Genomic DNA, 17,629 nt, shown 5'->3' with positions numbered 1-17,629 from the left:
CATCTGGCTTTCTCAATGCAGTACTGCAGTGCCTGCAGGAGCCAAACAAGAGACTAAAGTGGGTTTGTTCGAACCGACTTTGAGAGATCTCCGAGACATGTTACTTGGTGAAAAATATAAAAGACAACTTATAAAACAAGATGCACACCAAAATACTACTTATGTTTAAAAAAACAGTATTTTCTACTGGTGAGAAGAAAAATAAGCTTGTAAATGCATACACAGAGAAAGTTCGGGAAAGATACACACTAACAGCACTGATGTGGTTTAAAATAAATGTATGAAAAATAAAAAGCAGCGTAAGAAGGCAGGTGGATTCAGGACTAGGGGGCTAAGCTGCCTTCCCGGGACATGTGTAAGCTACTGAATGGGATATAATGCAAAAATCAGGAATTCCTTGCACGTTCCCAGGGAAAGAAGCACACAACTCAAAGGCGGGTGGAATCTGGGCTCCAGTCCCCGCTTTACCACCTGAACTTTCAGGAGCCGCAAAAATCTGGTTTGCTTTAAGGGTACACACTGAGTATCCCATTGCCTGGCTTCTGTCCTGGCTGCGCATCCTCTCTGAACTAAGGAGTTACAGGGTCTGTGTGTCTGTCTGTGCTTCTCTCCTAATAAGTGGTTCCCTGCCTGAGGCTGTATTTCCCCTATCCCTTAATTACCCCTTTCAATTCCTCAACAGAAGGCTGGGGCTGGGAGCAGGCTGCTCTCCTTTTATCTCTAAGGAATTAGCAGGGCAGGGACTTGTACCTTGGACAGGACTCTGCATTTTTTGTGTGTTTGTACTGGTTTTTAAAATTTGGTGCATTTTTTTTTTCCCTTTTTCTCATTCCACTCCCCTACCCCCACTCCCGCCCCTGCCAACGATCAGATGGCAGCGAGATTTCTTGTATGACCTTTTCAACAAATTCTGCAGGTGCAGACCCTGGTTGTGGGCCCAGTTCTCATTTCATGGAAACGTCAGAAATAAAAACGGTAAACAAACGCAATGATAAACAAGTGACACAAAAGCAATGACATCAAAGCCGTGCTCTGGGCCTTCGTTCCTTTGGGAGTAAAAGGATAAGTTGTGATAGTTCTAGAATTTTCTGAATGGGGTCACTGCGATCTGGCAGGCATTGTCACAGGTACATTTGTGAATACTGGCTTCACTGTGTCTGACCTAGAGAAGGGGAGGGGAAGGGAGAGGCAGCCACAGGTCGGGCACTGCCTCAGGAGAGAGCTTCCTCCTGGCCTCCTTGCAGGCCCTGCTATCCACCCATAGTCCACTTATCCCAGCAGTCAACTGGTCTTTCTGAGATGCAAACCAGATCACCTGCCCTGTTTTAGAACCCCATGGCTTCCTGGTGCCTCAGCACCAGCCACCTCATTCCCTACCCCTCTCCTCTTGGCTCCTCAGCCACTTGGCCTCCTATCCGCTGGTGACACTTGTGACCCACGGCTGGCTCTTCCGAATTAGCAAGTGCCAGCTCCACTGTCACTTCCTCAGAGAGCCTAGCATCTTTCCTGGTTTCTCTTTGTTACATCTCCCTGTTTATTCTCCTTGGAGCACTCATCACAGTTGACATCATCTTGTCATTTGCTCATTTCCTTACCCACTGTGTGTTGTCAACTGAATTGTGGCCCCCAGATTCGTACACTGAAGCTATAACCCCCAATGTGACTGTATTTGGAGACAGGGCCTCCAGGAAAGTAATGAAGATTAAATGAGGTCATAAGAGTTGCAAGGTCATAACTGGTGTCCTTATAAGAAGCAGCAGTCTAGTGCACACCAGTAGTCTCAGCTACTCAGGAGGCTGAGATGAGAGGATCGCTTGAGTCCAGGCATTTGAGATTATAGTGACTATGATTGCACCACTGCACTCCAGCCTGGGCTACAGAGCAAGACTCTGTCTTTCAAAAAAAGAAGACACCAGAGATTTCTCTCTCTGTGAACTCAAAGAGGAGAGGCCACGTGCTCACAGAGCGAGCACATACAAGCAAGCCCTCACAAGGAAGAGAATTTGCTGGCACCTCCATCTGGGACTTCTAGCCCCCAGAGCTGTGAGAAAATAAAGTTCTGTTGTCTAGGCCACCCAGACCATGGTATTTCGTTATGGCAGGTCAACTAGACTCATGCTCTGCCTGTATCCTCTTCCCTGGGATATAAATTCCATGAAGGTGGGGTTTGACTGTTAGCCTGGGGCTGCGTGGCCCACGCTTAGCACGCTGCCTGCAATGGAGCCTACACTGGTGAATGTTTGCTGAGTGAATGACAGATGTTCATTCCTACACCACAGCCATCTCTCCCCATGTCTGAACCTGCCACTGTGTAAACCAGTGGTTGGGTGGCTGCAGTACCCCTAAGGGGTGCCTGGAAATTCATGGGGACACTTTTATTGGGGACACTAGTGGCATTTAGTGGGCAGGTGACAGAGGTGCAGACATTCTGCAACGTGTGGAGAGTCCAGCAAAAGGAATACCATTCCCAGGTCCTACCTGACTTTCAAATATCCAACCAAACATTCCGGCAGATAAGATCTGGTTTTAATAATATGACCCTAGAACACATAGCTCAGCCAAATCCAACCTACCACCTGCTTTTGTAAATAAGACTGTCTTGGAAGACAGCCTTGGCCATTCATTGTCGTATTGACTATGGCTGTTTTCAAGCTACAATGACAGAGTTACGAGTAACTGGGACAGAGACCGATGACCCTCAAAATCTAAAATATTTACTCTCTGGCTCTTTTGCAGAAAAAGTTTGCTAACCTCTGTTCTAACATATCAGTCCATTTTACACGTAGAATTTTGTTTTTCAGGACTTTAACATACATAGAACTTTGTAAGAATGCTATTGTAATGTGTTCAATTGTACCGTATTCAATAATTCTTTTTTTTGTTTTTGAGACGGAGTCTTGCTCAGTTGCCTAGGCTGCAGTGCGGTGGCACGACCTTGGCTCACTGCAAGCTTCACCTCCTGGGTTCATGCCATTTTCCTGCCTCAGTCTCCTGAGTAGCTGGGACTACAGGCGCCCGCCACTACGCCCGGCTAATTTTTTTTGTATTTTTAGTAGAGACGGGGTTTCACCATGTTAGCCAGGATGGTCTCAGTCTCCTGACCTCGTGATCCGCCCGTCTTGGCCTCCCAAGGTGCTGGGACTACAGGTGTAAGTCACCGTGCCCGGCCTGTATTCAATAATTCTTAATTGAATATTTAGCGGTGTTCAAGTATGTGTTGTAGAAAAAAGAAAAAGAGATGGGGTGAATGAAACGCAGAGGAAGTGTTATAAAAACTTAGTGAGCAGGCAAGGAGCTTGGGCGATACAGGCAAAATGTAAAGATGTGTTAAGTGTAGAGAATAAGAAAGTTAGTAACCCTGCAGAAAGAATGAATGGGAGGTATGAGGAAAAGGATGTAAGAGACAGCAGTGCTACTTACAGAGGAAGGGGCAAAAGGAGTAGGTAAGCCTTAAATGTTACGAAGGACCTGATCATGCTTCCCCTGGAGATACAGTTATGTCAATCCCAAATTGGCCACCCACTGGTGACAGCCATTATGGCCTCATTCTGGTTCCACCTGTCTTCTGCCCTGAAAATATGGATAAAAGCCATGGCTGCCCATCAAGGTAACTGGTGAGCTACAGGGTGGCCAGGCAGAGTTGCCCCAGCATGTCTTCAACAAGCTCCTTCTATGGGCTGAGCCCTCGTTCCACTTCAACTCTTATTCTAGAAACCACACCATCATTATTCTTCCAGCTGATGTGGCTGAGAGAGACAGGACACATCCATAACCTGTGGCCCTTCTGCCTTCTTGCACCCTGTCCTGAATTTGTTAACCCCCATTTCTTCCCCTTCTGAGCTCAGAGTCCCCTGCCTTCACATCAGTTCTCTCCATGGTCATGATAGAGAACACAGTTAGCAAAATGGCAGCCTGTGGCCTGAATCCAACCTGTACAAGTGCTTTGGCTTGCATAGTAAGTTTTATTTTATTTTGTTTTTAAAAATTTGTTGCTACCAATTTAAGTCTTTTTAATTGGGAAACTTCTTATAAAAGATTTCTGGCATTTGTTTTCTTAAATTTAAATTTTGAATAACTAATCCATGGCACTGCAATAACCAGCTTTAATGGGGTGGGGCTACCCTGGTATATAGGGCTGGGGCTCCTTAGTTTGTCACAGGCCCCACCCAGCCATCTTCACACACTGACCGTGTGGGCCAGCTCCTGAGGCATCTGGGTATGTGACCAGTGGCAGAGTGAAGAGCACAGGCTTGGAGCCAGAAGGTTGCAGACTCCGCCTTGGCCCTGTGTCCTAGTGCTTTACAGGTGCAATTTTACATGTGTTGTGCCATCATTGGATTATCGTCCATCTCCCAACCCTGGTGTGAACTCCAGCGGGGCAGGGACTGTATTTGTCTTGCTCACCTCTGCTTTCTCAGCACCTGGCACAGTGCCTGGCACAGAGGAGATGCTGCCTTAATATCTACTGGGATGATGGCTGTATGAAGGCACCAGCTTCTGTCACTCACCAGCTCCTGATGCCACACACAGACCTGCTTTGCTTTGAAAATTCGTCTGATAGTGGGGGCAAGAAGAGAAGAAGGTGAAGCATCTTCAAAAGAGAAACAAACAAAATATTCAGGATATTAGCTTTTCCAGCTCTGCTTCTGCACGCCTAGGAAAAACCTCCTGTCTTCGCACAGGCTGCTGTAACAGAACACTGTCACCTGGGAGGCTTAAACAGCAGATATTTACTTCTCATAGTTCTGGAGTCCAAGAAGCCCAAGGTCAAGGTGCCAGCTGGTTGGATTCCTGGTGAAGGTCTTCTTCCTGGCTTGCAGATGGTCACCTTCTTGCTGTGTCCTTGCATGGCCTGTCCTCAGTATGTGCATTCAGGGAGAGACAAGGAGGTCGAGAGCTCTCTCCTTCTTCTTATAAGAACAGTACTCCCATTCTGAAGACCTCACCCACATGACCTCATCTAACCCTAACACCTCCCAAAGGCCTCATCACCAAAACCCATCACATTGGAGGTAACAGCTTCAACATACGAATTTTAGGGGAGGGGAACAATTCAGTCCATAACACAACTTAAGAGTTAGCTTGGAAACATCCCTTAGACCTGTGCTGCCCAATAGAGTAGGTGCATTTACAATTAATTAAAATTAAACAAAATTAAAAATTCAATTCCTCAGTTGCACTAACCACATTTCAGTGCTCAGTAGCCACCTGTGGTTAGGGGCTATCACGTTGCACAGCCACTCAGAGCATTTCCATCATCACAGAAGGGTCTATGGGACAGCACTGCCTTAGCAAATTGCTGTAAGCTAAACTCCCTCCTGATCCCAAACTCATTCTCAGTCTCTCCGCCTGTTTCCACCTGTTACCTCCAGTGGCTTTTTGAGATGGGGTGATCAAATCTAACTTGTTATGTAACTAGCGAAAAGACCCTCCATATAAACTCTATACGTTCTAAATTCCGAAGACTTTAGCTCAAGCAAAAGGCAGCAAGCCTGCCAACACACACGAAGGGGAGGGGAAGGTGACCCCCAGGCTGGCGGTGTTGCACAGGGTGAGAACGCTGACATGCATGGGGAAACCTCACCCACTTCATTGTGTGCAGAAGAGTTGCTGATTCACATTAGGAAACTCGGCCTCAGTCCAACAACCCATAGGATGCCAAGCCTGGCTCCTGTCTTGACCGATGCAGTGAGATCAGGAAGATTTAGACTGCTCAAAACTGGCTGGGCTGGGACAGCCTAAAAGCTGCCATCGCCAGGGAGAAACAGAGAAACGACTCCATTTAACCATGAGGAGGCCACTGGGTTCCACTCTCAACCATTGCCACACCGATCACTCAAGTTCTCTGGAACACACCTCACTGATGAAATAAGCCAGAGGTGGGGAAACCCAAAGGAGGTGATCTGTGTGGTTCCCCAAGTCACCACTTGGTTTGTGATTTGCTCCATCCAGTCATCTCGGGACCTGTGGTTCAGTTAAGAAAATATGGAGCAAGATTGCAAGATGTGGGCATGAAGCCAGCCTTATGTGTGTTTGTGTGCTTCACAAGGTGTTTCAAAGAGAGTTTAATCAATTGTCCATATTGAAAAAGAATAAGGAGATTTCACATTAAACAGTTTTGGGATCACTTTGAAAAATGGAAAGATGTGGTCTCTTTGGGATCCAATCTAGAGGGGCAGCAATGGGCTAAAGCCAAGTAACGCCCCTCTATCCCCAGCGTTGGTGGGGGGTTTAGTCTCCAGTTTGCTACAGTTCCCACCCTCCCTATAACCCTATACCTAGCTCATGTCTCTCTTTTACATCACTGCACGGCCCTGTAATATTTGAGTTTGAAATCCTGATTAAGAAGAACCACATTCTGGAGCAGGTTCAATCCACAGACTAGTAGAATCATTTTCGAAAAAGTAGCATTTCTTTGTGACTTCAGATGTAAATATTTCTTTTCAGTTTGTCATTTTGTTTTCCTTTTTTTGTTGTTTGTCTGCTTGTTTTTTGTCATTTGTTTTGTTGTTTTGACTTCTGGTATTCTTTGCCGTGCCAAAAAGAAAAAAAAAATTCTGTAGTTGAACCTGTCAATCTTTTCATTTATGGATTTTGGATTTCTGAGTCCTGGTTAGAAAAGCCTTTTCCACTCCAAGGTTATAAAACATTGTGCTTATTCTCATTCTAGTATTTTTATGGTTTTATTTTTAACATTTAAACCGTCAATCCATTTGGATTTGTTTTCTGGTAGTAGGAAGGGATACTTTTCTCCAGATGGCTAACTAGCTGTTCCAATGCCATTCATTCAATAGTTCATATTTTCCCACTGACTCAAGATGTCACCTTCTCTACATACTAAATGTGTGGGTCTCTCTCCGAGACTGTTTGTTCTCCTCTATTGAACAGTGAGTGTATTCACACTAGAAGCATGTTGTTTTGATTACTGAAGCTTTATGATATGCTTAAATATTGGTATGCCTAGTACCTAATTGCTTTTCTTTTGCATACTTTTTCAAGTCAAATCTCCTGTGTTCACAGATTCAAACCAGGGTTCACAGGAAAGGAAATACAAATCAGTCAAGGGTCTGAAAAGATGCTCAACCTCACTTGTGAGACAAGACTTAGAAATTACTACTGCCTGAGACACCATTTTTTCATGCACTGGCAAAAACTTCAACCATTAGATGACACTGGGTTGGTGAGTTTTTGTGAAAACAGGTACTACTCCCAGACACTGTTTGGGGGAATGTAAATGGGTTGAATCCCTATGGAGGGTAACCTGGAGATATCCACCAAATTTAAATATAGACTTGCCCCTTGACCCCAAGTCCTACTTTTTGGAAATGTGCCATTCAGATATACTTATAAAAAATAATATGCATATAGGGGTTTTCATAACCATTTTGGAGGCAGTTGTAAAAAGAGTAGAAACAGGTCAAATGGCCCCCAGTAAGGAACTGGCTCCATCATTTCCAGCACATCATTCAATGCAATAATAGGCAACTATGAAGAAGAATGAAGAAGCTCTTTCTATATATTGACTAAGCAAGTTCTCTCCAAGGTATATAGCTAAATGAGGAAAATAAAGTGCAGAGGAGTGTGCATAGTATGTTACCTGTGAAAAGAATATACACAAGGGTTTCTGCCATCATGTGATAATGCCTTCTTGAAAGGCCATGAGTTACATGAACCCGTGCACTAAAATCAGAGAGCTTATGGGAAAAAGTAGGGTTAGAGCTGACTGCCCCAAAGCAATGCCACTTTGTAACCACAGCATTAACCAAAGCAGTGACAATCCTAGTAAAAATGATAGCACGGTGAAAAAACAAATATGTAAATAATAAACTGAGAAGCATTATATGAAATAGAGATCTTTGCTTTTAAAAGGAAGTGAAAGTATCTTGATGGAGGTGATGAAGAGATGATGGAGGTGTTGAATTATGGAAACAAGGGCAAAAGGCACAAAAATTGGCGGGAATTGCAAAATTAGTTCTCCCAAAATAGAACATGTAACCAAACTGAGGAAGAGGAAGGACATAGGGCATTAGGAGCAGAACTGCACTTGTACCAGGCTTGCTGCACTTGCTTGTGTTTGGTATTTTACATTCAGCTGCTCTTAGCCTATGCTCTGGAAAAACTACAAATGAACCAGTGCAGTGGAATTTCCACTTCTGGCCAAGATTGAGTAACAAGGTCTGGATTGACCCTCCCAGCTGAAATGGTTTGAAAAGTAGGTTTCCAAGACGTTGGGCATCAGGCGTGGACAGCGATCCTTGCAAGAGAAGAAACAGATGGTGAGCTGAATGACTGCCCCAGGATAGAGTTTCCAGGAAGGGAAAACCCAGGTGGAGCCCCGTGGTCTCTCTGAGCTGGGGAGATGGAGCTACAAGTCAGGGGAGGCTAATGTGGCTGGGATTGGCAGAGCAGAACTCCCAGAAAAAGAGAGCTGTGCTGGGAGCGCTCTGGAGGTTTGCTCACAGTTCCCCTTGAGTGGCCACCTGAGAACTGATGAGCAAGCACATGGGTGTGAGGAAATTACCCAGGGCTGAGAGAGAACCACTGGAAAAGATCAGAAGCAACAAGCTTCAGAGCTCATCATGAAGCCGGGAATAGTTCCTGATCCCACCTGCCAGAATTGCAGAACCTCACAATTCATGGGGCATTGGGTAGAATACTCAGAAGGGTTTGCCTCACTAGTGGAAAAAATTTCTCCTGGACTAAACGCTGCTCTGATCCCAACTGGCAAGGCTGAAAGCAAGACTCAAAAGAATCCAACAGTTTCTAAGTAACCTAACTGCATCCCAGAACAAAGCTCAAAAGTATTTATAGGAATATAAAAATATCCAGCATCTGACAAGGTAAAATTTATGTTTGGCATCCAATTGAAACTTATCAGGCATGCAGGGAAGCAGAAAAATATGATTTTTAACACGGAGAAAAATCAATGAAAATGAACCCAGAAATGACAGGAATGATAGAATTAGACACGGACATTAAAACGTTTACTACAACTGGATTCTATCTGTTCAAGAAGCCAGAAGATTGGACATGTTATATACAGACATGGAAGTTATAAAAAAAAAGACCCAGGTTGGGCACGATGGCCATGTCTGTACTAGCACTTGGGAGGCTGATGTGGGCAGACTGCCTGAGCTCAGGAGTTCGAGATCAGCCTGGTCAACATGGCAAAACCCCGTCTCCACTTAAAATACAAAAATTAGCCAGGCGTGGTGGTGAGCACCTGTAATTCCAGCTACTCAGGTGGCTGAGGCATGAGAATCGCTTGAACTCTGGAAGCAGAGGTTGCAATGAGCCGAGATTATGCCACTGCACTCCAGCCTGGGTGACAGAGCAAGGCTCTGTCTTAAAAAAAAAAAAAAAAAAAAAAAAAAAGACCCAAGTCAAACTTCTAGAGATGAAAATGATGTACGGGATGAAAAATGACCTGGGTGTAATTAGCAGCAGATCAGATACTACAGAAGAAAAGATTTATGAACTTGGAGTGGGAGGTAGCAGTGGTGGAATATCAGAAAAAAATTTGAAGAAATATTGGCTGAAAAATTTCCAAATTTGATGAAAACAATAAATCCACAGATCTAAGTGTCTCAACGAACACAGAGCATGAGAATCATAAAGAAAACTACATCAAGGCACACAACAACAACAGTGATAGAGAAACCGCTAGATGCAAATGAAACAATGCAACTTCCGAGTTATACTAACATAGTTTTCTTATTTATGAATCACGTCTGAACTAATTCTTGTAATAGTAACATACAATATAATAGACTGCTTGCATTTTACTTATGTTTGCAAAAATAAGTTCTGGATGGCTTCCCATGAAACTATTACAGTGGTTAATGGTTAGGGGTTTGAAAACGGGGTGGATGTAGCATGAAGGCAGAAGAAAGAGTTCTATAGATGCCTGAACTAGGTAAATGCATAACCTGTTTAAAAAATTCATGTGTCTTTTTTTTTTTTTTTTTTTTATTACGAAAGGAATATATTGGAGAGAGGGGAACTAGGGAGTGATGCTAATGGGCATGGGGTTTCTTTGGGGGAGGGGTGACAAAAATGCTGTGGAATCAGATGGTGGTTATGGTTGCACAATTTTAGTGAACATACTAAAAACACTAAATTGAACACTTCAGGTGAAGTTTACCAGCCTGTGCAACACAATGAAATCCCGTCTCTATAAAAAAATAAACAAAATTAGCTTGGCATGGTGGCAGGCACCTGCTAGTCCCAGCTACTCAGGAGGCTGAGGTGGGAGAATCACTTGAACCCAGGAGGTGGAGGTTGCAGTGAGCTGCCTTCGCACCACTGCACTCCAGCCTGGGTGACAGAGAGAGACCCTGCCTCAAAAAAAAAAAAAAAAAAAAAAAAGGTGAAGTTTAGATATGTGAGTTATATCTCAGTTAAAAATTAAGGCTGAGCACAGTGGCTCATGCCTGTAATCCCAGCACTTTGCGGGGCTGACGTGGATCACTTGAGGTCAGGAGTTCGAGACCAGCCTGGCCAACATGGCGAAACCCCATCTCTACTAAAAATACAAAAACTAGCCATGTGTGGTGGCAGGTGCCTGTAATCCCAGCTACTTGGGAGACTGAGGCTGGAGAATTGCTTGAATCCAGGAGGCAGAGGTTGCAGTGAGCCGAGATCGCGCCACTGTACTCCAGCCTGGACGACAAAGTGAGACTCCGTCTCAAAAAGAAACAATTTAATTAAAACACAGGAAAAATAAATATATACATGTTCATTGTTTAAAACAATAGAAATTCAAAGAGCGTTCATAAAGGAAGGGTCCTAAAAGATCCTGACATCCAGGGCTTCTCAGTGACCACAGAACGAGTTTAGACAGAGGGGCCCTCAGCCTATCTGCTTGGGAAAACTGCCTCCTGAATTCTATTCCTGGAGAAGTATAAGGCACAACAGCTTGCAAAGGCTCTGAAAAGTCTTATAGCAAAGATGTCCATTTTAACATTGTGGCATGCACTATTTACTAAATGTATTTGGTATGTATGACCATGACCTGCACCAACCCCTTTATTTTTTCCTGGAGCACTTGTTAGCACTAGAACTGTGGAACACAGATCATGAAAGTTCTGTCACTTGTCCAAGGTCACACAGTTTACTGGTGGTAGATTTCATTAATCTGACATAGAGACTTCCTAAATCCAACACAATCCGGCCTCAGAGGTCTCGAGATGAGATCATTGAGTTACAAGTGCTTTTACTGAACTGTTAATTTCCTATACATCCTTGAATTGCATGTTTCCATGTTGCTCCTGAGTGGCTGCTGGAGGGGTTCTAAGCTTCAGTCTTTACGTTCCCTGGCCCTTCATAAATGCAAAAGGAGTTTCCATTGGACAGGGCTCCCACTGTTTTCCTGCTTTTTTTCTTTTTTTTTTTGAGATGGAGTCTTGCTTTGTCGCCCAGACTGGAGTGCAGTGGCATGATCTTGGCTCGCTGCAACCTCCGCCACCTGGGTTCAAGCGATTCTCCTGCCTCAGCCTCCCAAGTAGCTGGAATTGCAGGCGTGTGCCACCACACCTGGATAATTTTTGTATTTTAAGTAGAGATGGGGTTTTGCCATGTTGGCCAGGCTGGTCTCGAACTCCTGAGCTCAGAAGATCCGCCCACCTCAGCCTCCCAAAGGGCTGGGATTATAGGCATGAGCCACTGTGCTTGGCCTGTTTTTAAGTCTCCCTACAACACAGAGTTCACTGGAAGGGGAGTTTATGTGGATGCAGACAGTACTACAGTCTCAAATTAGTATTCCTCTTTTCTCTTACCCTGGCCACTTACTAAAATGGAGAGTTCAGGAAATAGAAGTGAACTTGGGAAGAACACGGCCCATCAAACCTGAAGTGAGGCTAACAATGTCAATCATAACAACGACAATTAACATTTAGAGAGCATTAGTTTGTGCCAGGCACTGCTCTAAATACTTCACATACATTAACACATTTAGTCACCATAGCACCCCACGAGTCAGGTACTCTTAGCGTCCCCATTTCACAGGGAAGGAAACTGGAGTACTGAGAAGGAACTGAGCTCAAGGTCCCAGGGCTGGTTTGCAGCTGTATTCGGATGTTAACTCAACCTGACTTGAGAGCCCCTGCTTTCAGTTGTTTTTAACTACCATGCTAAGGAAGGAATAACAGAGATAATAAAAAGAAAATCCAGCCTTTATGGATCTCATCTGATGTGCCCATGAATCATGTTATTTAGTCTCCCAAAGCCTCATGTTGTCACTTCTCTTACTATGATACCAGTTTCACAGGTGAGGAAACTGAGGCACAGAGAAGTCCATGTGCTTCCCCAACTCATGCCACTGTGTGTGGGGTACCGCCAGGACTGACCACAGGCCAGGTCCAGAGCTCTTAACTCCTCTGTGGCACCAGAAACTTCTTATAACACACTCTGGAGATTTTTTTCCCTCTTTTTAACCTTGGTGGTTATTTCTGTGAACAGCAGTGTTTTACCAGGAGAAGCCAAAAAGAAAAAAATCAAACCCATAAGAAATACACTTCAGGCATAAAAACCCCAGGGTGAACTTAAAATAAAGAAAATAAACAACCATGCAAAGGCTGAACGAGAGCTGTGAACTTTTTTCTTTTACGTTTATTGTATATGCTATGGAGAGGCAGTGTTAGCCAAACAGCTACAGATCTCAAACCAGGGCCTTATGGGGTGATGGCTGTGCTAAAGCTTTTGGAAGTTTATGAGATTAGCTAGAAGACCTAGTGGGAGGCATCCTGGCTTGTCTAAAGCTTGCTCTGTGCTCTTCCGTAAGATGCTCCGTCGCAGTGCCTCAGTTTACTCATCTGTAAAATGATGAGGTGAGCCCCATGAGCGTCCTTTTTTTGCTTCTATAAAATTATACATTTTTTCTTTTTATGAGACAGGGTCATGCTCTATTGCCCAGGCTGGAGTGCAGTGGGGTGATCATAGCTCACTGCAGCCTTGAACTCCTGGACTCAAACAATCCTCCCACCTCAGCTTCCTGAGTAGCTGGAACTACAGGTGCACTCCACCATGCCCAGCATTTTTTTTTTTTTTTTTTTTTTTTTTTTTTTTGTAGAGCTAGGTTTCACCAGGTTTCCGAGGCTGGTCTTGAACTCTTGGACTCAAGCAATAAATATACCTGCCTTGGCCTCCCAAAGTGCTGGGATTATGGGCCAAAATTATGGTTTTAATTCTCAAAAAGGAAAAGGACTTATGCTAGCTTCTCACTATGGGCCAATTTCACAAAATCAGCATTTTCAGGCCTAAAAGTTAATAAGCCTCAATCTGCTTTATTTTCTTCTTCCTCTGAGAAACTAAGCTCAACCAATGTCTTCCATTCTGAAATGCTCTCAGTAGTTCGAGAGTTTATTTCTCCTCTGGAACAACTCAAAAAAAAAAAAAAAAGTTAATAGGAAGCACATGGGCATGGTGTGTGAGCGTTCCGTGTGTTTGTGTTTGAAAAAAATACTTAAGGAGGAATATGTCAGGCTTGCAAAATGCCTGGGCTGTCTCAAGAGCAGTTTATAGCCATTAGCATCAGACTGAAGGCAGTTAATTGGGACAAAGCCCAGCTGCTGCCGCTGCCCTTCTGTCATCTGGGCTGCAAGGAGGATAAGAAAATAACCTGGACGATTCCCATGGTAGGGTGAGAAGAGAGCTGGAGACGGTGGCTGGTGGGGATTGAGATGGGGAGTGGGGGCCTAGGCTCACCCCTGAGAATCACCTTCCAGATGGATCTAAGGGAGTGTGAAGGGCAGGATGGCGTGAGGGTTATGTGTCTGGGCAACTGCCTGGCTCATCTCCCACTGCCATGGCCGTGTGATCTTGGGTAAGTGACTGAAACACTTTATGCCTCAGTTTCTCCAACTGTAAGATGAGGGCAGTGATAGTGCCCATGTCATGGGGCTACTGGGGAGATTAAGAGGCATGTTTATGTGCAGATGTTAGGACAGTGCCTGGAGTCCTAAAGGAGTCTAGGAAATCTCATCATTTAGAGGAAGTGGCACCGGAGAAACCGGAGTCTGAATCCTAGCTCCGAACACTTATCAGCTCTGCGGTTTTGGGCAAGTCACTTGCCCTCTCTGAGCCTCACCTTCACCATCTCTGAAAGCAGGGCTGATGGGGCCCACCTCACGTGGTTGCTGTAAGGACCAGAGAAGAAAGAACATTATTCTGCATATCCTGCTCTGGGGAGGATAGGATGAGGCTCCTTTGGAGTCCTTGAACACTGTGAGCCTTTTCCTGCCGCAGGGCCTTTGCTCTTGCGTTCCTGCTGCCTGTACGGCCCGGCTCTGGCCCCTCCTGTGGCGGCCTCCTTTCCACCGGGAGGCGCCTGACCACCTGGGGAATGCCGATTGCCACTTCTGGGCTACATCATTGCTCACGGTCCAGCATGCCACCCTGCTTTTGTCTGTCACAGGCTTCATCAAAATCTAAAATTATTTATCTATTTGTCAATCGATTACCATCCATCTTTCTCTACGAGGAGACTGTCTTTGTGGGCTGCTGTGCCCTCAGTGCCTAGAAGGGTGCCAGGTGTCAAGCTGGTGCTCAACATACGGAATGAATGAATGAATGAATGAATGAATGGGGGCCCCTCCTACAGACCTTAGGTCACTTATTGTGTGGCTGAGGGGGTGTCAAAATGGGATAGGGGGACTGGGTTCCCAGTTCAACCTCTGTGGCCTCAGAAGCCCTGAGGCAGTAAGTCCAGTTTCTATTTAAAGAGCTGGAAAGAAACTGGCTTGAAATGGACTCAAACGCACGTTGAAGTTCAGTACCTTTACACCCCTCCTAATTTCAGGGCTGGTGCCATTTTTCACTCACTACTTGGAGAGATGGGTCCCAGCAGTTTACTCCCTTCAGTGGGTCTCAGAAAGGCCCCAACTGGGGACACAGAGATGACAGCAGAAGCAGAGGAGGCAGGAAAGTGCCAGGGTTACAGGGACGGGCTTTGCAGTGAGGCTGGGGGTCGGGATTCCACCAGGCCCCCAAGAGATCTGACGCAGTCCCTTTGCCATTACGCTTACAATAAAATCTAAACTCCTTGCCCTAGTGTTGGCCAAATCAGTCATTCCTTCTATGCCTCAGTTTCCTCTTCTGTGAAATGGGAATGATACAGTGCAGTCGCTTGAGAGCGTCATGAAGGTTGTATGAGAGAATCCACACAGCATCACCTGGCAGCTAGCATGTTTGGTCAAGGCTAGCTCATGGCATCACTGACAAACTTGAACACAGACCTTTCCAGAGAGCTATTCTCAGGGCTGGGCATGAATGCTTATCACCTGCTTTCCTTACACACATCTCTAAGATTATTGTTCTCCTTTCACAATTTTTTTTTTTCCTGAAATGTTGCCCTTGACAACCATTTTTATTACTTCCTTAATAAAAATTAAAATAATCAAGATGAAGTGATAATACTTCCAAGTAGTTTCTTTTAAAAGAAAAGTACCATCAAAGCTGGGTGCAGCAGTGCACACCTGTGGTCGCAGATACTCTGAAGTGGCAGAAACACTTGAGCCCAGTCTGGGCAACATAGCAAGACTCTGTCTCAAAAAAAAGTACAATCACTCATCAGCCCAGCACTTTGTCATTTTACTTTTTCAGACCCTTGATGGTAATTTTTAGCAACTTATATAAAGGGAAACAGCAGAATGGGGATCCCGAAAATTACAGCCACCAGCCCTCTGCTCCATGCATCACCTCCAGCATGCTCCCAAGGGGGCATCAGAACTGAGAAGGGCTCTTGGATGGTAAAGAGTGGAGGTGAGCATGGGAGAACCCAGCAAGCCAGTTCCTTATGGCATGTGGGTGGAGGATTACACAATGGAGTTCTTTCTTCCTTAAGGCCACCCTCTGGGGCTGCAGAGCCTTGATCCTCCTGCCTGGAATAACAGCTTCTTTACCTGACTGTCCAATATTTCCACCATCCAACATTTCTGAGTCTCTACAATAGACTTGCCTGTCCCATCACACTTAAAATACAAGCAAACTCCTTCCCACATCCCTCAAGGCCATGCGTGATTGTGCCTTGCTCTTCGTCCAAGATTCTTTCCTCCTACATGCCTTCTGACTTTGCTCCAGTCTCACGGGTCTCTGCTCTGTGCCTCAAATACATCCAGACATTTCCCTGCATGCAGCGTTTGCACAGGCTGTTCCCTCTACCTGGAATGCTCTTCCCTAAGATGTCTACGTGGCTGCTTTGCCTCACCCTTTGGGTTTCTGTCCAATGTCATCTCTTCAAGAGCCTTCCCTGATGATTTGATCTAAAGTCACAAATCTCACCTTTCCTGACCTCCCAAGTGCTCATCACTCTCTATGCAAAGACCAGGTTTTTTTACATTCAACCCCTTCCCAAATCATCTGGCTCATTTGCTAACTTTATCATTAGTCTTTCCCCAATGCCAGGTAATGACCATGAAGGCAGATCTCGTATCTACTTTGTCCACTCCTTGAGATAGAGCCTGGCACATAGTAGGTGCTCAAAAAATCTGCTGAATGAATGAATGAATGGACACCCAACTTAGGTGGTCCTTAGAGACGGGCAGGAAGGGGCCACAGCGCCACACTGACCGTGCATCTGGTAGGTGTATGGGCTCTGTCCAGTGGGTGGGGTGCTGAAGCTGGAGCCATAGCTGAGGAATCCACTCTGGCCAGGGGAATGGTTCAAGCTGTCTTCTGTCTTGATGCCTTTGAAGGAAGAGGGGGGAAAAAAAAGGACCAAGGACACATGATTAGGATGCGTCCTTGTCACCCACAAAAGAGCTACTGGGTCAAGACAGTATGCAATTTTATCAGCTTCCAAATGAGGAGTTGCAAACTGGTGGCTTGTCAGCCAAAGTTAGCCTACAGACATATTTGACTTGGCCTGCATATTTTTAAGAAAAACTGAATTAGTTGATTTTGTTTAAAAGTAAGAATATTTCATACACAAAAAGCTGGAGATATGGCTTCTTTTTGAATGACAAGATGGTCTAGTAACACATGTCTGCATCACATGTGACCACAAGCTGCCCCTTTCACATGTTTCCCAGGTGATCACAGATTTCATTCCATCTGCAGGACTTTGAGGCTGGTTTTAAGATGCTATTTTCTCATCGCAGTTGTGATTTGTTTTGGTACATCCTAGGATCCTATCAAAAGTGGAGAAGGGAAAGGCAGGCTACAAACGTCTCATATTTGGTAAACACCACCAGCTTCATGCTAACTGCCAGCGTGGTAGGTATGCAAGCCTGCAGCCCACTACTCCCCTGGGCAGTGCCGTGTATGGCTTAAATGTCCATTAGGATTTTGGGCAAAGGTGTGACATGAGCCACCCTTCCTCTGCAAAGATGATGTCACTTAACTGTCAGACACACTCTCCAATCTCATGGGGGGGGACCTGCTTATCCCAAGGCCACAGTTACAAATCTGCCTTCTACTTCAGCAAAACGTGGCATGCTTACCTAAAGCATAGGTACTAATTCCATGAACAACTGGTTGAGAAAGGGACTGTGTTGATGAGGTGAGGCTAACCACCATCAGCTCATTCACTTAATTTTTATCGAAACTGTAATGAATGCATTGTGTGGAGAAATAGGAACACTTTTACACTGTTGGTGGGATTGTAAACTAGTTCAACCATTATGGAAAACAG

The 17,629-nt window shown here is 45.0% G+C and overlaps 1 protein-coding gene across 3 annotated transcripts in view; it reads right to left on the bottom strand.

The window, feature by feature from the left end:
• EYA2 (EYA transcriptional coactivator and phosphatase 2) overlaps positions 1–17,629 on the bottom strand; it is a 297,682-nt gene that overhangs the window by 157,583 nt on the left and 122,470 nt on the right. For 2 of the 3 annotated variants that reach the window (XM_003904648.2, XM_009215985.4), the window contains exon 5: positions 16,567–16,683. The exons of the other annotated variant lie outside the window; for it this stretch is intronic. In XM_003904648.2, coding sequence (XP_003904697.1) covers positions 16,567–16,683 — 117 coding nt within the window. The remainder of the gene's footprint in view (positions 1–16,566; positions 16,684–17,629) is intronic. 3 annotated transcript variants of the gene reach the window in all.

The sequence above is a fragment of the Papio anubis genome, chromosome 16 (genome assembly GCF_008728515.1).
Source record: "Papio anubis isolate 15944 chromosome 16, Panubis1.0, whole genome shotgun sequence".
Lineage (NCBI taxonomy): Eukaryota > Metazoa > Chordata > Mammalia > Primates > Cercopithecidae > Papio > Papio anubis.
The sequence above is the reverse complement of the archived record's forward strand: the minus strand, read 5'-3'. Positions and strand labels throughout refer to the sequence as shown.